This window comes from Molothrus ater, chromosome 6 (genome assembly GCF_012460135.2).
Source record: "Molothrus ater isolate BHLD 08-10-18 breed brown headed cowbird chromosome 6, BPBGC_Mater_1.1, whole genome shotgun sequence".
NCBI classification, from domain to species: domain Eukaryota; kingdom Metazoa; phylum Chordata; class Aves; order Passeriformes; family Icteridae; genus Molothrus; species Molothrus ater.
Window position 1 is genome coordinate 25,682,066 of NC_050483.2, and position 19,446 is coordinate 25,701,511.

At 47.7% G+C, this 19,446-nt stretch overlaps 1 protein-coding gene across 2 annotated transcripts in view; it reads left to right on the forward strand.

The window, feature by feature from the left end:
• The first annotated feature begins 2,726 nt into the window (after nucleotides 1–2,726).
• The window catches only part of TYRO3 (TYRO3 protein tyrosine kinase), a 41,564-nt gene continuing 24,844 nt past the window's right edge, over nucleotides 2,727–19,446 (forward strand). Inside the window, exons 1-5 of one of the 2 annotated variants that reach the window (XM_036384430.2) lie at nucleotides 2,727–3,253; nucleotides 6,526–6,709; nucleotides 8,772–8,872; nucleotides 12,888–13,058; nucleotides 15,727–15,813. In XM_036384430.2, the coding sequence (XP_036240323.1) occupies nucleotides 3,166–3,253; nucleotides 6,526–6,709; nucleotides 8,772–8,872; nucleotides 12,888–13,058; nucleotides 15,727–15,813 (631 nt within the window). In that variant the 5' untranslated portion in view covers nucleotides 2,727–3,165. The remainder of the gene's footprint in view (nucleotides 3,254–6,525; nucleotides 6,710–8,771; nucleotides 8,873–12,887; nucleotides 13,059–15,726; nucleotides 15,814–19,446) is intronic. The other variant, XM_036384432.2, reaches the window with a different exon arrangement.

Here is a 19,446-nt window from a genome sequence, read left to right on the forward strand (position 1 = left end):
CCTTGGGACATTAATTTGAGACGCCATCCCTAAGCTGCAAAAGCCCTCACACTCAGGGAGCGTCCTCCCATCACTTGCTGTAGCCTCTGGTGGTGACCAAAAAGCTGGGAGCAGCTCTTGTTCTAGCCTGGGACTAAATATGCTGGCTTCAACAGATCTCCCATTCAGGAAGCACCTGAATATCCATCCTGGGTCTACTACATTGTAGAGCAGAGCTACTCCTGTACTCCTGCAACCCTTGAATGCCACTTCATCCTTGTTCTTGCCATTGCCACGGCCTCCCAATGCAGGATGAGGAATCTGCCCCCTAGCAATGGAGGGGTTAATGCTGCTTTTCAAATCCCACCTCAGAGGATGGAGCAAAAAGTTCTTGAGTCCCAGTGCAAACCAGGCAGCTCTATAGAAAACACCTTGTATAAAACACAAGGATTTTCTACCCAGTTGCAGACTGACTACTTTGACAGTGCAGCAGTGGTATATTGCCAGCAGCTTTTGTTGAACTTTTAGGGCTATGGCTTCTTATGTGGAAATGGGGATTTGCTTTCTCACTGGGATAGCCTATTCCAGATGTCCTGTTGGGTCTCAGGAGTTAGAAAAGGCTTAACAGTAGAAGAAGGTGAGGAAGTCCAGCAAATACTTCTCTTCCTTCTGCCTTCTCACTTTCCCCTCCCTCCCTCCTTCCCTTTTGCCCTTTTTTCTCTTTCTTCATCTTCAGAAGTCTCCCAGCACTGGGCATTCACCTCTGGATTATTGTATAATAATAATAGGTATTCAGGCATTTTCTGGAATATACCTACACTTCCCAGCGCGTCTGGTGAGATGTGGCAAAACACTATTGCAGCAGAAGTAAGGAAAGAATGTAATCCAGAGAGCCAACAGCTGTGTTCTGTGTGTGTGAACAGTGAGCACTGTCACTGATGTTACAGCCTGAAGAATAAAGCCATGGTGCTAATTCAGTGCCACAAGAGGCCAAGAGAGTTTATTTGTCTCCAGTTCCTAAAAACATTTAAGATTCACCAGTTCCTTTGCTTTCTGCATGGTGATACTGCACTCCTCTGCAAGTTTTCCCACTGCAGTTTGCACTTCAACTGGGAGTGTGTGCAGAATTTCAGTCCAATTTTCATATGGCTCTTCCTGCCTATCACTGTCAACACAAAGTCCTTCTCAGAACAGCTAAGTCAGATCTCTTGATGGGGAAAATCCCCCTTGGTCTACTGCTTCCAGCAAAGCTTTGCTCTCTTACACCAGCCCTGAATCTGGCCTGTGCCACCATGCTACAACTGGAACACTTCCTGAGCCCATGGGACCAGTGTAGTGTAAGCCTCTGTAATTGTAGGGCTGGAAGAAATCCTTAGAAGGAAAACACCATAGAAACATGTCATTATTCTAATGGCCATTATTTTTTTTTTCTCATGAAACAACTAAGATCTGCAAAAGTTGCTACCTTCTGGAGGGTGCTATTGCCCTAAGTGCAGAAAGAGACCATGTAGCTGGATGGATACCTGGGGAAGAGGCAGCAGCGACAGCAAGGGTGCATGAAGCTTTTAGCGAGCACCAGCACAGAACCTCTCAGCCCAAGAGCTGCAGTGATCCTGGCGATTTCCTGTCCCCAGGTGCAACTAGACTTCCCACAAGCACTCGAATGGATGGCTTTGTCAGTGTCTCCTCCCAGCTACCTCATTGCAGCAGGAGGCACTGGGGAGGGAGTGACATTTCTATTCCAGTAATGAAATCTTCTTGGCATTGCTCCAGTCCCCTAGGAATTCCTATCAGAAATGCAAATTACTTGAGAGGGGGAGTGAAGATTAGAGTTTGGAATGGAATTATATGAGCTAGTTGTGCCTCAGTTTCTCCTTCCCCTCCTGGGGATAATGCAGATTCCCTGCGTTCCTCCGTTTAGCCAGGTTTCCACAGTGTTTCGGGTGCTGCTGGGCAAGTGCTGCACGCTGATGGCTGTGGCAGATCTGAGAGCTGCATCGTGTTGTAACGATATCGCTCCTTATGGCGCCTTTTAACCCAGATTCTCACCGTAACTCCTACGAAAAAGCAGCGCTAGAATCTTAAAAAAACTGTTTGTAAGTGACTTTTTCCACGCCGTTCTACTAACCCTGTGGCAGCAGAGACCTCCCTCCTAAGCTCTCTCCCTACTTTTCCGCTAGCAGAAAAATGGTCAAGGCCGAGTCGATCCTGCCTGAAGGGCACGGGCGGATCTTCTCACCTTGCCGGTGCTCCTCCACAGCTCAGCTGCCGGGATGGGGTGACCGACATCCGCGGAGCAAGGGTCCGAACGGTGAGGAGAGTGTGGCCGAAGTGAGGAGCTGGAGAGGGCCGGCCGAGGGAGATTGGGCTGAGGGTGTTTGTGCATGAGGCGGGGCTCTGCTCATCCCGGCAGAGCCTCGGCTTGGGGGGGCTGAGTCCCGGTGGTCCGGGGCTGAGTCCCCAAGTCCTCCTCCCCTGGACGGCTGGATGGTGCGCTGGGGCTCCAGAGGGGCCACATGGATGTAGGGGGATGACCGGTGCCCCGGCAGTTCCCGCGGATGTGGGTCATCGCTCCCGGCGCTCTGGAAACCAGGCCGCTCGGCGGAGCAGCCCTCGGGGGGCGCCGCCTCCCCACACCTCCCCGACCGCTGCCGCCCCCGCCCCGTCCCGTCCCGTCCCTCCCTCCCGGGGGCTCGGAGCCCCGGTCCCGTCCCGGGGCGGCGGAGCGGGGGCGGCGGGCGCGGTGATTCGCCGCTTCGGGGGCGGTGGGCGCCCGGCTCATGCATATTCATGATGTGATGTCAGAGGGGGAGCACAGCGCGCGGTGACCGCCCGAGAGCGCCATTTCCTGAAGGAGGCGGCGGCTGCTGGGCAGGGACGGACGGACGGACGGAGCGACCCACAGAGTGGCGCCGCGGCGGCCAAGCCGGCAGGGGGAGATCGCCCGGCGGCGGCGACCGGAGCGGAGCGGACCTGAGCCGACTCCACCGACCCGCCCCGCAGCAGGTTCTCCCGAGGCTCGCCCCGGTCGGAGCCAGAAGTTTGAGCGTGCCCGTAGCCGGCCGGGCGAGCCCGGTATCGGGCGGCGACGCGGGGCTGCCCCAGCCGCTGTCGCCGCCGCCTGCACGGGCGGTGGGAGCCCCCCGCGGCGCCGGGAGCCGGGGAAAGGATGGTGGTGCGGGAGAGATGGAGCTGAAGCGGAGCATGGCGATCCCGCGGCTCCTCGTGCTGGGACTCTGGGCTGCGGCACTCCGGGACGTCGCTGCCGTGGCAGGTGAGCGGGGCTGACAGCCCGGTGGCGGCGGGGCACTGCGCCCCGAGACCCCGGGTGCGGCGGGAGGGGCTGCAGGGCACGGCTCCTGCCGCCGGGCCGAGTCTCCCTGCGGGCAGCTCCCGCTCCGCCACCTCTACGAATGTCGACAGCCCGCTGAGGGTCGCCGGGCAGGAGCGGCCGGGCGCGGCGCCGGGGCGCCTGGTCCGCCCGGTGCGGCGGCCGCGGGGCCTCGGGCAGCCACAGGTGGGGTCGGGGCCGGCGCATTTTGCCCCTCCCGGCCGGGCACGGGCGTCTCCGCCGCGTTTGTTGGGCCAGCGACGTGGCGCTCGGGAGCCGGCGGGGAGCACGGGCTGTGCGAGCCTCCCCTGCCTGCGAGTAGAGCAGCGAGTAATCCTCGCCGGGGCTCGCGGAGGCATTGCTCTGGTGTGTGCCTAGCGCGGGCCGTCGCCGAGGAAAGCCGGGCGCTAGCGCATTCCTCAGTGGCTTTTGTTGTTTTTTTCCGTCATGAACTCATTTTCCGAAGTTTCACACCCCGGTCGGCAGGGAAAGCAGCGTGCTGGAGCGTCTCGGCGCCCCGGCCAGCCTCCTTCCGACTTGAGCGGGAGTTTGGGCTCCTCGCTGTGTGTGGAGCGATGTGCGTGCAATGACACGGAGCTGTGGAGGCTGTGGCACAGGCTGGATCGCTAGATCAGTGTCCTAAGGAATCTGAGGAGCAAAAAACCTTTACCCTGCATGCATGAGCAGACGTCTTCCTTTCTCTCCACTCCCTACATCACAAAAAACATATTCTGTTCCTAGGAATTAAAATATTCAGAGATAACAAGTTTAAAAAGCAAACAAACAGATGTGTCATGTATTTTGACAACTAGTGTGTTCACTTGCTGTCAATTCAGACAATTGCTTGATAAGTCATTTAACACAGTTCTATTTCCTACCTATACATTTCACAATCTGCAGCTCTTACAGGTAGGCTTGGTGGAACCTATTTGGATGAAATTACTTCTTTCACAGTTGAATCAAGAATGTTGTCAGATGAGAAATTGTGAGTGGGAGAGTAAAACAAGGAATAGGTGGAAATTAAAATTCTTATGTGATTCTTCCTGATACCTGCAGGAAGAGATGCTGCGGCCAAAACTGCGTTACTGACCTGTGAAGTTATTAAAAATACCTGACCTGTAATTCTTCATTTTGGTTGAAATTGATGGAGGGATTATACTTGGACAATATGTACAACTCTGACTGAACACTTGTACTGTATGTTAATTTCCTACATCATTGATTCCTCTGCTAACTGAAAACCATATAGAATCTCTAACAATATTTCCTGGTTTAATTTATGACTAACTCTTTCAGCAGGGCAGTCTGAAGGATGTTGAGTAGTTTGATTTTCCATGAAGGCACCTGTAATGAAAATGTCTGTCAGTTTCTGCATGTGTAGCAGCCTGGCTATATCAGTTTTCTGTAACACTGAGAGAGCTGCTATGAAGATTTCACGTATTATTCCAGTGCTTTGAGTGGTGAAAGGGAGGGTGCTTTCTGGCATGCACTGGGACATGTAGTTTGTGTCACATTTAAGTAATGCAAGGTTAGATCATCCTCACCCAAGCTGATCAAATCCTTAGTCCAGCAAATAAGCTGTAGCAATTAAACTCAAATGATCAGCTTGCCCATTTTCCAGTGCTCTCCGTGAATTTGTTAAATGAATAACAGCAGATAGAAAGGCAAAAGACTGAGTGTCAGGAAACCAGCTGGGGAATCTCATTAAGGAAAGGAATAAAGACCTTCTGCCTGTGTTCTGGGTTTTCTCCTAGACTACTGGTACTCATCTGGGTACAGGCTGCTGGTGGCAGAGCGCTGGCTGGTCCCAGAGTGCTGGCTCCCCTTCTCCCAGCTGTTACAACCACGCTGTGAGCTCCTCTGCTTCTCCTCTGCCCTGTGAGGTGGTGCCCTCGTGGCTGTGGGAGGGTGGCATTTTAGCAAGAAGGGAAGTGGCAGATCTGAAATCTGTGTTGGATTGCTGGAAAGGCTGTAACAGAGTTTGAGAGCAACAGGGCTGTTCACTAAGCAGCACTTTCTGGCTGGCTCTGTGGGTAGCAAGGCATCCTGTGAGAAGCTGACCAACCAGTGAACTCCGTGAAGTTGTAATGTACTGTGATACGTGGCCAGGCAAGAGTGATGGAGTAATTTTTTTCTGAAGGACATGGAGTCCACTGCCGGGGCATAATACTGGACTAGGCTAGACCTGTTCTGGTCTGTCAGTCCTGTGCCACTGCATAGGAAATAGCCACTCTCCCTAACAAAACTAACTTTACATTTATTTTCTACCTTCCTGCTTTCCCACGGTCTCCTTTGATCTTCTGGTTCCTCTTTTATATGCCTGTCTTTCTTAAATGTGCTTAGATAGTTGGCTTCCGTGTCTTCTCATGCTAACAAATTCCATACATTCACTTCTGCTTGAGGGAAACACTCCCCGTCCACCCACACACGTAACAGTGCTCTCGGGCAAATTCTGATCACTTCTGTGTCCGTAAACCTGAGCAGCTTCACCAGCTCTGGCCCTGCAGCTTTGGGGTGCCAATGGTGTAGCTCTGGGTACAGTGGGGTCCTTTGGCTGGACTGAAGGGTCCTCCAGGCGGCTCATTCAGCACACACCCACATCACGCGACAGAAATATCTGTTCTCTAAACAGTTCTGCTCCTCAGTGAGGTATGGTGTGGAATAGGCTTTGTTTTCGTGGGTTTTGCAAATTGTAGAGAAGCTCTCTGTAAGGCAGGAGAACAGTGTATGCTGAATAACAAAACATAATTGATTCTTTCTCATATCCACACTCTGCAAATGCATACAAGGGAGCAAGCACGATGTTTTCTTAGCAGCACAAGAACAGCATAGCTTAAATCCAGGCCTGGGGAAAAGAGGGAGGTGTGGCAGCGTGTTGAAGGGATGCAGTTAGCACTGCTGGATCACTGACACGGCGAAGCTCCTGGCGTTTCTGCGCGTCTCTGCTTGGGCACTACTCTGCAGAACATCACCCTGCTGTTACACAAGTTGAAAAAATCCCCATGTACATGCTGAACCACCACTTTTCTCCAGCAATTGTGCTTTCAGTGCTTGCATTTGCTTAGCAGACATAGTAGAGCAGTGCTGAGACTAACACACTCCTCTGCAGCGTGTGCTGGTAGGGTGTGTAATTCCAGACCACCAACCTAGAGTAATTTGCTGTACTCCAACCCCCCTTCTTCTGGGGGTGGGGCGGAGTAGTATTTTTTTTTTAGGTATGAAATTTACAGGACCTCCAATCAAATTAAAGGTGTCCCAGGGTCAACCCGTGAAACTAAATTGCAGCCTCGAGGGAATGGAAGATCCCGAGATGTTGTGGATCAAGGACGGAGCAGTGGTGCAAAGCGTAGACCAGGTGTACATTCCAGTAGATGAAGAACACTGGATCGGCTTCCTCAGGTACAACAGATGCAGAGAAGGAAGAATATCATGGAAACTATTGCACAGTTTTCTGCTGTCAGCTATATCTCTGCAACTGCAGTGCCCTCAGTGGGGCAAAGTCCTTAGCTCTGCAGTTCACTGTGTGGCAAGGGCATAACTGAGAGCAGAACTGAAGCCACTGAGTGCTGAGATTTTATCCACTAGAACCATATTGGTTTTCTGACTACTGTGCGGACAGGTGCTTTGCTAATGCTTGTGATGCTTGAGACCTGACTTCAAGGTGAAAGGATGGTCTTGCTTTGTTTGTTCATCTTGTTCTGCCATGCAGCAGTATAAATAGGTTTTCTCTCTCGTACTCATCCTGTTCTCTTACTCTCTCTCTTGAGCTGTCAGTTTGCCTAAAGGGTGAGGATTGTTGATTGAAATGATACTCCCAGGACTACATCCCCTTCCTTTGGGGAGGAGTGTTTGTCCTCTGAACCATCCCTGATTCATTTTGCAATGAATCCTAATCTATTCCTAATACATTTACACTATGTGATATCAGTCCTGACCCCTTCAGAGGCATGAAACTCTTGTGCAAAGCAGATCTCTATACTTTTATTTCAGCAGAAGAGGGATGTCAGCTAGTTCTGGAAGTACTGAGATAAACAAGACCCAAGGTTTTGCTCTGTCTTTTTTTATGCATTAAAAGAGCTTGTACAGACAAATATACCAGCACCACACCATGAGAGCTCAAAACTGTTGACTGACTGAGAATCACTCTTCCCTGAGCTCTGGCTTCATCTCCTGTTACATTTCTTGGATTGACACTGCACAGGGTCTCCAATTCCAGCAACTAAAAGTCTTTGTGTTAAAGCTTGTCTGTAAAAAACATTTTGGTAGGAAAAACATCTGTGCACAGTAAAACTATTGCATAACATTATGTTGTGGAAACAGTTTGTCTTGAAACTATACTGTTTACTTCCCCCCAGTTCCACTAGTTAACTCTGTCCTTCACAATCTCATTCTGATCTCCTTTCTTGCCTCTTGTTTTACTCTGCTGAGAACTCTCTCTGCAGCACCAGAGATAAGTTAGGGTGCTAAATCTGGATGTATCTGAATCTCTCTCTCCTTCTTCCTTTCTTCTCCTAAAGAGACCACTTCTATCACCCACACGTGACTCTCTGCTGTGATCACTGTATTTCAGAACATGGGCAGGACAGCTGATGCCATTTGAAGGTCCAGGTCTGAAAATCAGGCTGTAGTGGGTCCATTGTGTGCATTTCAGCAAACTCTCCCCCCTTTCTGTCTTCCTTCCTGAGACATCCTTCCCCTTCTCCTGGAGGACTGCTAGCCTTAGAAAGGTGGGCATCAGCTCTGCGGGGGATCCCTGCATGGCAGAGGGTGCGTGGCTGCACGGCCTGCGGGGAGCAGGCAGCACTGGTGCACTGACGGGCTCTCCAAGCCACACTGTTGCCTTTGGCAGCTGAGACCTCATTGCTTTGGTACCAAATTCTGTCCTTGCTCACCATTCACCAGCATAACCCCTTGAAATCACAAACTGGGAGGCCCAAGGAGTTTTGCAGCGTGAGCCACTCTGGAATCGGGATAGTGCTGAGCACAGTTGAGGCAGGGGGACCCTTTTCTGCCCCATCTGTTCCTGTACAGGCTGTGCCAGTCCTGTTGCCTGAGGCAAAGCAGTCCAGCTCACCAGAGGTTTGCAGTGCAGTTTTCTGCTAGCTCAGATGTTGTAGGCCAAGCTGTCGCGCTTGAAAGTTAGCTAGAGTCAGGATTCAGGATGGAGATGACCTCTTCCTATCCTCAGAGGATGCAGATGACTGGTTTTCTGCGAGAATGTTTTGGAGGAAGACTGTCTGCTCTGCAAGGACTTTCTCCACCCACTTTAGAGAGGACCCTCCCATCCCTGCTGTTTTGCCATGTGCTTTGTGCTGGCTGGCTGTTGATCTCCTCCCCAGAGCTGGCTGTGTCTCAGTGGGTGTTTTCCATGCATCTGGTTTGCAAAACACTGGAGGGTCCTTTGGGGCAAAAACATGCTTTATCCACATAAAATATCGATATGGCTTTTGACTTTTTTCAGCTTGAAATCCGTCGAGCGGACAGATTCTGGGAAGTACTGGTGCCAGGTTGAGAACGGGGGGAAGAAGGAAGAATCACAACAAGTGTGGCTCATAGTGGAAGGTAAGGAGGAGTAGTAGTGCTGGTTTCCTTTCACGGCTGACCCACCAATATGCTCCAGGTCGAAGTGGTGAGAGCAGATTGCTCCAGTGACAGGCTTCTTGGCTCTGAACCATTGCTGCTGACTGCAGGGAAATCGCTACAGAGCAGGAGTAAGAACTAGGAGAACTGCTTCAAAGGGCAGAGCTGTCTGTTCATTGCCTTCTGGTTTTATTTTGGCATGTTAGGAAACAAGATCTTTTTGTGCAAGCACATTTCTTTCTAGCTTTTAAATCCATTGTTGTGGTCATCTCTAAATAATTCATAGAATGGTGAATAGTTCAAGTTGAGAGGGATCCATGGGGCTCATCTGGTCCAACTCACTTCTCTAAGCAGGGTCACAGTCTGCTTCTGTGTGTCAGCCGAGCAGGTCTTTGTGGGCAAGGTAGAGTTTTAACACAGTTGTGAGTTTTGTGAGAAGTGCTGTACATCAGCACTTCATAGCTGTGGCTGCTCTGTGTGGCACTTTTCTGTCTGGAGTTGTCTGATAGGAATGGCTTCTACATGGCTGCTAAATATCACCCAAGGCAGTGTGGATTGGTGGCTTCTTACTTTCTCTAGTTTCATTTCCCTTGAGCCATGATTCTGTTAGATCCTCTGTTAGAAGCTAGTAGTCATAGGATGGCTTAATTTTTGTGAGGAAGTTGACAGGAACAATGCATTTTCAGCAAGAAGTGGTTTTTTTGATGAATTTGGTAAAATTATGGGGCAGAGCTGAATTAACAGTCCTAGAAAGGGGGGAGTATGGAGGGTGTTGTGGGAGGTGATGTGGTCTGGGTGTTTTACAGCAAAGGTCTCGCTCACTCAGAGCATGGGAACATTCATAGCAGCTCTCACTAGAGGAGTAACACATTCTGCCTTCCATAAATCCCAGGCTTTTGTCCACCTAAATTTTACCGCTTAAAACACTCTCTTGTGTGGAGTTTCTATTTCTATCCAATTACCATGGTCTGCTCCAGAGGTGGCTGCATTTGCATGGTGGGTGCATTAGGAGTGATTGGGTAGCTCACCGTGCCAAGCTGTCTGAAATAAACATGCTGCCTTTCTGGACTGCACAGGCAAAAAGTATCTAAGTCACAAAAAACCAGCTACAGTTAGGTAAGGCGGAGTATGTTGAGAATGAAGGCCAAAGCTTACAGCAGAAGTGAAAAAAATTCAACCAGTTGCCTTTATGAGAAGAACAAGTACAGGACAAGGTAGTTAAACTTGAACTGGGCATGTAGTCATGTGTAAAGGGAGTTGGTGGATATAATTAAAAATTAACAAGTAGTGATAAGGGGTGGAGTTTAAAAAATGTGTCAGCTCTTAGCATAAGAAAGCACCTGGGTTTTCAGACCCACCTTCGCTGTTATCTCTGTGTATTTCTTCCCTGGACATGCCAGCTTTGTGTAGCAGTGGCTGCTCTATCGATAACAACTGTCCTCTGACTGAAAGAGGATCTTTACTCTGGTGATTTGCAGCCTTCACTAGGTGCTGACATGCCTCAGTGTGGCACACAAACAAATGTGGACTATTGGTAATCTAACTTAAAGTGAGCTTGACTGCATTTCTATGCTGTGTAATAATATCTGCTTAGGCAGTCTGTATCTGTCAGATTTTCTAGCAATGGTATTTGAACTGTCTTTGTAATAAAAATGTTTGATCTTATGAAACACTTCTTTGAATTTACAAAACCAAAACTGTTTTGAACCTGTTTCCTGGTTTAGAAACTAGTCTCTGGCCTTACTGAGAACATGATGGTGTTTGATGGCTGGAGAGGTGATCTCAGAGGCACAGTGCGGAGTGTTAAAAAATGGACTGCGTTTCTTACAGAGCTTTCTGTCTCAAATTACACCTCTGACTATGTGGCTGTTCCTGGGGCTGCTAGCCCATTGTGGCTACAGTCAGAGACCAAGCCACACCTGTATGGGCATATTCCCCTGAATCAATCAACACTGTCTCAAAACTGAGCTGTACATAAAAATCAGCCTTAAAGGTTGGATTCTGCGTTGGAAGAGGGGAATAGGCGGGATGATTTCCTTGTTTTTCTGTTGATTTCCTGACTGCTGGCTGCTCAGTACCTCCGTGGGGCGTCTGTGAAAAGGATGTGCTGACACTCACCTCTTGTACCAAGAACTGGGAGGCTAAATGTGTCACAGGCAGCGAGCTGCCCAGGTAACATACGGACGGGGGAGCAGTGCGAGTTCCTCAGCTGGATGAGTCAGCTGCACTCCCTCAACTATGAAAGTTTCTAATTGTGGTCTTGTCTGCTCTGTTTAGCTGCTCCCAAAGTGAGAAAACCTGCCGAGCTGGGCAGGATCTTCCTGAAAGTTTACCTTGGGTGTCCTGACAAATGGACAGGAGGCAGGGATCCTGCTCACAGGTAGAGAAACGGTGATTATTTTCCCCTCTAATCTTCCTTGGAGAAGGAGGGCAAAGCAGGCAGAGGTGTCACTGCTGGTATCTCAAAAGCTTACTCATTTTTATTGTTTATATATGAGTGCAATATAAAAATGAAGTAAAATATGTCAGCAAAAGCAAGCAGTATGCCATGACAATGGATATACGTGTCCTGAATATTAGCCTTTGCAGAGATAGGCACTCTCATTCCTCAAGAGACTTGGGTTTAGACCTGTTTTAATCTGTTCATTTACTTACTACTCTAAGGGAAGGAGGCAAGGAAGGCACAAAGGAGCTGCTACCTACATGAAACTGTGACTGGACAGTCAGTGAAAGACTGAGGAAAGCACTTTTGTCTGTAGCTTGCAGGAAACGTCAAGTGTTAGGCTTCTAAATCCCTATTAGGCACCTGTATTAATTGCCTGCTGGTGGAGGCGCTTGGGCCTGTCATCTTTGGCCAGGGTCAGACAGTATAATTTCAGGATGTGAATGCACAATGTTGTCAGTTCCTCTGTTTCTGTGAGGCAACAGATCAGCAGCTTCTAGAACACACTTTTTCCAGCTGAGAATGTCTGATTTTGGTTGGGGTAAGTGGTGTTGGGAGCAGCAGTGTTTGACACACAAAGATTTCTGTATAGAAGGGAACTGAACATTTCTCTGGGCCTTCAGCTCTTCCAACAATCACCAGAAGTGATTGGCTGTCCTGCATGGTCAGCACTGCTGCCGATGGCTGCTGAAATTTGTGCCACTGGTTTGGAGCAATGAAACCACAAGAGCTTTGGGATTGCCCATAAGAAGAGCCACATCTCTTGATGTGTGGAATTACACTCAGCTATTGCCATTTAGAGATGACCTAAGGTAGGTAGCATTGCAGCTGCATTCTGCTCCCCGTGGGCCTAGCCTGATACCTGTTGTACCAACCAGGAGTCTTTCCATGGTGGGGAGCAGATAATTACTGAGAGAGCTGTGCCCGTGGATAGCCTTCAGCTCTGAAACAAATTACCCCTGGCTCTGAGGCAGCCTGGTTGTCGTGTTGTCACAGTGTGCTGGAAGGCATCTCCATTCAATTAAGCTCCAGAGAGAGAGCATTGTAAATGCTCCAGTCTCTCACCACGAGGATTCTTCCCTCATTCATGGCTTTGTTAAAGCCGGCAGTTCAACACTTTCTCAAGCTTCAGTTTTTAATGCATGGCAAGAGGTATCTGCAGCTGGATTAGCTGTCTTTTAAAGTGGTGTCTGCCACCACTGAAGTTATTGACTGTTGCCTCTTTAAAGTCCATTCTCTCCAGCTGAAAAATCGAGAAAATACTACCACTAAAAGCTGTTTCATAGGAGAGTCTTGAATTGAAAGTGGTTTTTCAAAGGCATTGTGGGAAGAAAGTACTCTTTCTCTCTGACTTCCAGGAGTAGTAGTACTTAGGTGTTCATGCCCTGAGGTGATGAAGCATATCTGACCCTTGGTTTTTGTGAAGGCCTTGGAGGGCGTCGGATTCAGCCTAGCAGCAGGACAGATGGATGTCCAGTGTTGGGCACTGGTGTTAATGGAAGTAAACAAGAGGCAGTTGCTCCAGTTATTGTCACTTGTCTGTTGCTTTTCCAGGTGTGCCCTACTTTACTGTGGAACCTGAGGATGTGTCTGTGTCCCCTAATGCTCCATTTCATATGGCCTGTGCTGCTGTTGGTCCCCCTGAACCAGTGACAATTGTCTGGTGGATGGGAGACTCGAGAGTGGGGCTTCCAGATGTCTCCCCCTCCATCTTAAACGTGTCAGGTAAGGTTGCTGCCACTGCAGGGGATCACTTGGAGCATCAGAAGAGGAGAACAGCTCTCTTCTGACCATGCCCTGTACGTTTGGTAGCCACACAGTGTGGGAATGATGTTTAACTCTGTATTAAAGGCTGAGTGGTCATGATCACACATGATCACACACAAAGATTATCTCAAGGAGCGGTGGTTGCCCAGTGTGTTTGCTGCTGTCTTGAGGCACACAGGCTCTTACAGAGTTTGGGTGGGCCTGGCACTCTTGCTGAAGATGCTGTTGAACAGATGATGCATTAGGTGCCTCTTGTTCCACCTCATGGAGGGTGTTCATGGTTATATGAAGTGACTCTGTTGGTGCCATTTCTCTTGGAACTCTCCAAGCATTCACATGTAGCAGATGCCATCCCCTCCTTCTGTGCATAGCCCTGCTTTCCCCTCTCTTACCCATCCCGACCTCTGTTCTTGCAGGCTTGCTGGATGCTTTTATCATTAAAATCTGAGTGCCTCATGTAATTGATACTTCAAGAGTGATTGTATCAGTGCTGAAATGGGCTGGTTGATACCCTTCAAGACCAAGGTTTGCCCCAGAGCAGAACTTTCCCCAGCAGAGTCAGCAGAAAAACTCAGGAGCCAGTAGGTGTTAGGGCCTCTTTTCAGACCACTTTCAGAAAAAGGTGATGTTTCTCTACCTAGAACTGACTGCAGCTATTCTTGCAGTTACCTCTTAAAAGTAACTCCATTGTAGTTAGTTGTCCAACAGCCTTGTGTTATGTTTTCTCTTTGCTGCTGTTTTATTATTCTCAACTCCCCTGACCCAAAGTTTAACTAGTTATTTAGAAAGAAAAGGTTTTACAACTAGGAGTTGTCTCTGGGGCCTCTTTATCAGTGTTACTACAGTTACACCCAGGGTGAGTTTTTGTATGTTTTTGACCATCCTTTGAGCTGTCCAGTCCTATTCAGGCTTTCCTTAGAACCTTTTTTATTCACAAATCGAAACATGATTTGTGATTTGAAATGGTTTTAATGATCTGCTCCCTCTCTTAGGTAGCCACCAATGCTGTTCTAAGTTGGAAATGAAAACTGCTCCCTTATGATATAATTTGCCTGTTGAAATGGAAACTGAAAAGATGGATAGTCAAGAGGAGAAAGACAATAAAAAAATAAGTCACCCCTCCTCCACTAACTCATCCCACATTGCCTCACAAAATATCTGTTGTTGGGGGGCAGTGGCTTGGAAGCCTGAAAAAGACATCTACTCCTAGTGATTCTCCAAATGAATTGCTATTTTATTTATTAAGTGTCTTCAGCACCTTTATTTGCTTCCAGTGTTCTTTGGGATGTCCCTTGGGCACACCCTCTTTCATTGCACTTTGGGGTGTCCCTTGGGCATATCATGTCTTTGCAACTTGAAACATTAGAGGACACAATCTGCATGGCTGGATTACCAAAGCATGTCAAAAGAGGCAGTTGGTAAGAAAACAAGCATTGCACTCTGAAGAAAATAATAGCAAAATACTTGGCTAGAAAGCAAGCATTTAGAAGGTTCAGCAATGTTGTATTTGGAAAGCAGTGCTGGCGTGGTGTTAGGGAACATGCAATTCCTGGTTTGTGGTGTATTTTGTATTTTCCTCAGGGCAGGGCTGTGTTAGGTTCTGTCTTGGGACAGGCCTACCACCTCAGGTGCTGCTCTGCTGTGCTGTCTGGCCTTCAGCCTGTTGGCAGCCTCTTCCTGTGGTTCACAGGGATGAGAATAGCACTCCCTGCTCTCTCCCATTTCACCTTCTTTGCAATGCTGTTAGTCTCAGGCTTGGGAGATGAGTCAAAGGTCAGAGACACTGTGCAAGCTGCTCTGTGCAGCTCCGAAATGATTTTCCTTCCTAAATTGTATGCCCACAATGAGCCAATCTTTAACTTTTCTCAGAGTCTTTTAAGGCAACTGAGGGCCAAGCCACGTGACAATAGCTGCTGGACACAGTTCTCCAGGCAGCCTTGCAAATCTATCTCAATTCTGATATATTTGCAATATCTATGTGTGTCCTGGGACAGCCAGACATTGTGCCATGATGCCATGGGATGGATGGACGGGTGCTCACAGAAGACATTCTGACTTGTATCACCTCTGGAAAGTGTTTCAGTGCTGATGCAGTAGCATTTAACTCCCACTTCCTTTGTGTGTCTTCAGAAGTCTGATGCAAGGTGAGGGACAGGTGAGCATTGACTAGAAAAAGGCAGCATCTGATTGAAGGTTTTCCTGGGCTTATAGCCCAGTTGGAAGATGAATGTTGCTCAAGTGTAGGCTGAGACCCAAAGCATGGGCTTTGTGTGAGCTCACAGTTCAGCACAATCCTTGCTCCAAAGATGCTCGCCAGAATGTGAGAAGCAGACATCTATTACCTGAGCACTATGAGCTGCTGTCCTGACAGATTGTTCCTTCCTTTTCAGTGCTTTCTGACACTTCCATGAAAGCTTTTTTGCATTGCCACACTCCCTCCATTAAAAATGTGTTTAGCACATTAGTTACATTGAAATCTGCATGCCTTTGATTGGCACCCAGCTCACCCCTCCAACTGCCTGTACAACTTGAGCTGGATGTCACAAATAACTGAAATTCTGCTGAAGGTTGAAGCTGGATTATATAGCTATTTGTGTTTCCTTTCCTTTTCTTGGCTGTTCTCCAGGTATTAATCAAAGCACAGTTTTCTCCTGCGAAGCTCACAACGTAAAGGGATTGTCTTCATCTCGGACTGCCACTGTTCAAATTAAAGGTGAGAGACTGGGTGCCAGAGACTGGGCAAAGGCCTCAGATTTGCTCTCTGGGGAGGGAAAGTAGAGCTCCTTAATGCAAGGAGGTGCCTCAAGGCTGCCAGCACTGGCTGGAGCTCTCAGCAGTCGAAACAATGTGTTGTGTTCTAACAGCAGTTCCCACTTCCTATGCAGGGCCGTATCCCAGGCTGTTGAAAATAATCCACATCTGATTCAGGAGTGGAAATGTGATGTCAAATGACAGCTTTTCCTTGAAAAGAAGAGAGCTAGGGCGATTAAGTTGTTTGTGAGAGATGAAGCTGTTATAAATTTGTAGCAGGGAAGTCTTTCCCTCTTGGGAATAGATGGGTCTTGTTAGAGCTAAAGAGGCCATTACTTCTGCTTGCTTTTATTAGCATCACATTAAATACTGAAAAAAGTCAAGAAAGGTGATCACCAGTGGCCAGTAAGGTCTGCTCATCCACACTGGGTTTATGAATTTTATTTTTGAAATTCTTTGCTCTTTAGAAGCTCATTGAAAACAAATAATTCCTAGCCTGTGCATGACCAGTTGCCATTTGGAAGTCTTCAGGCTGATGTGACATTTCCTCTGTTCCTCCAGGTAACTGAAACAGGGATAATCAGAGCAATCAGCTCTTTCCCTCTTCTTCACGTTGAGATGCTTCTGCATTTGAATTTTTAGTCATGCTTTAATGCACTTTTAATTATGTGATCATCAGTTCCAGGAGAGGCATGGCACAAAAATAATTTGTTCCAAGTGGTAGCTTATTGCTCAGCACAGATACAAGCAATCCTTTATGTACTGTAGTTATAGTAGCTCATGTTCATTAAAGGACAGATCAAAATCCACCTGTAACCTACTGCTCCTGGAGTGTGTTTTTGTTCAGGACGTTGTGGTTACTGCTATGCCAAGAATGCAGTACGTTGCACTAGTAAGATTTATAACTTAATTTAAAACCATTTGGAGATGTTGCCTTAAAGGCTTGTCTACACAGCGCAGTTAGTTATTGTAGAATATATCTTCTATGGATATTTTATCCTGGGATAGAATTTAGTTCACAAAGCTATTACACTTTAAAAAATCTTGTCAAGCCATAAATTGAAAAAAAAATTCGCATAAACAAGCTTTTGAAGTTTCTGTTAATACAGATTATTATTTTTTTAACCATTAATAAGATGAAGAGGTAAAGACCTCAGAACTCTCTCATTTCCCAGCAATTATGCTTAGCTGAAAAGTGTTCCTCGGGGATCATCAGCTAATGAATCCACACAGCCTATTTAGGGGGGACGTATTGCCATCACACACTTGGGTCGCACACACATGTTCTAGACCTGAGAAAGAGCAAGCTTAAGTCACTCAGCTAACATTGCACCAGATGTGGCATGTCCCAGAGACAAAAATTCAGATTTTGAATAGCAAGTCCAGTGCTGTAGTCATAAAAGTTATGTCTGTAGTACCTCATGGATATGTCTAAAAAAGTAGTTATAAATTTACCTAAGTGACGAGGCTTTTCTAAATAGAAAAGCTTAGAAGATCTAGTATAGCCCTATTAAAATTAAAGCAAAGCTCCTACACAGCAGAAATAGGGCAGACCCAAATAATGTTCATTTAGTTCTTGGTCCTATGAACATGCAGAATTCAATGAAGTTACCTCTGGATGTAGTTGTCTGCACATGCATGTTCAAGGCCTTCCTCTCTTACACAAACCCATCTGCTGATGAGGACTCTCTACATCTTTCTACAATTTATTAAACAATTAGTTTCTTCTGTGTTTCCAGAGGCAAATATTTTTGCTAGGACATTGACAAACTGTTAACATTTCTTCCTATCTGCTCCTGTTGTTGTTCATTATCTATTCTCTGTAGTGCCCACAATGTGCTGGGTGTACTCCAAGCAGAAAATTACTGTTATTGTAGCCCACGGTCCCCAGCCATTACAAAGCCCCATTGTTCAGCCACTCTCTAAGCACAGAGGAAGCTAACTCTCTTATGTTAACACTCAAGGTCCTGTTTTCTGACAGGCTTTTCTCCCCTTTATGTGTGCAGCTAACACTTTTAGGGTTGTATCCCGTGTTTCAGAGCACAACAGGAAACAGCCGCCACAGTTTTTTCCCAAGAGATGAGGGGACAATGCATCTGGCTCTTGCTTGCAGTTAGGGGAAGGTGCTAGCAAGCCAGCCCTCCTCAGCCACTGTCTCCTTCACACAGGGAGTGTGTTAACAGTTGATTCTTCTCACTGGTGGCACAGCACATACCTCCTTTGGGCCTGCCATCCTGCATTGAAAAGTACACATTGCTAAACCCAAAAGTTACAGGTGTGTCTGCAAAAACTTGAGTTATGGACAATGTTTCAGCAATACCCAGTAAGCAGTAAAAGCAGAATTTTTTCCCCTTAAAGACCTTACAGACCTGAACACAAAACATCAAAAGAGAATGAAACAAAGATGCAGGAAAGTCTTAAGTTAACTAACTAATAACTCATTGACCAGCTTCCATCCCAGACCCTTGATCTGCTGCTCCACCCCCCCACCCACACACCCTGTTCTTATCTAGGTGCCATGTTCTGCCCTGGGTCCTGGTAACTGGTTAACCAGACAACAAAGGCTTTTTAGGGTTAATCTGTGTCACCATCTATTCGTCTCCTCCAGGCCCTCTGCAGAGACCTCAGTGTTTGGGCTCTGCATTTCTCTTGCAAGATGGCCCTGTGGATATGCTGAATGCAGCAGTATTGTGGTTGTCCTTGGTGCAGTGAAATACAAAAGTGCTCTGGCAGGGTAGAAGATGCAGCTGGAGAAATCCTGGCTTGCAATTGCTTTTCTATTGCTGCTTTCTGATGGATACAACTCAGGAGGCATGGAAAATTCAATCTGCAGGCAGAGCCTTGTCCTGAGGATGGGTTTCTGAAAGAGGACTCCTGAGGTGTAAAATTTGTTGAGGTGCTGCAGGAAAACTCTTACAAGCATCAGTGTACAACTTTTTAAATTGAGAAGAAGGTCAGGGGAGAGGTTAGTTTTCATGAAGCTGCTAATTTTGTCAGGAGTGAAGTGCCAGAATGAAAACTCAGAGGTGAAAAAGAGATGGTGACCAGAATGATAGGAATTAACCATGTGGAACTGCAGTGAGAGGAAAGGAGAAGTCAAAGGGAAGCATCAAAGATCCTAAAAGGAAGCCAAGCAGTTTGGTGCTGTGCTGTGGTGGTAGGAAGCATGAGCATCTGATTAACTCTCCAGTCTTGGAATCCTGATTTTGTTCCTGGCCCTGCCCTTAATTTGTGGAGTGGTATCAGCCATGTGTGGCAGTGTGACAGGCACTCCCCTTGGCTTGATTTTCCCCTCTGTAAAACAGAGTTTATTCATCCCAAGCCTGAGGAGGCAGTTTTCAATCCAGGCTCTGTCCCAAGGTGTTTAGGTGGGAGTTTACAGTGGACACCTGGAGGCAGCACAAAGAGGTCTACTGCAAATCAAGCTCCAGGGTATTCAGGTCACTACAGCAAGCCACCCTCCACCTGGTGCTGGCAGAGCTGGTGTCAAAGGCTGGACTGAGAACCCGAGGTGGGATTTTAAAGCCCTGATTTAGTTCACAATGTGGGTCCACAGGCAGCTGTGTGCAGGGCTGAGTCATGCCCTGCAATGGAG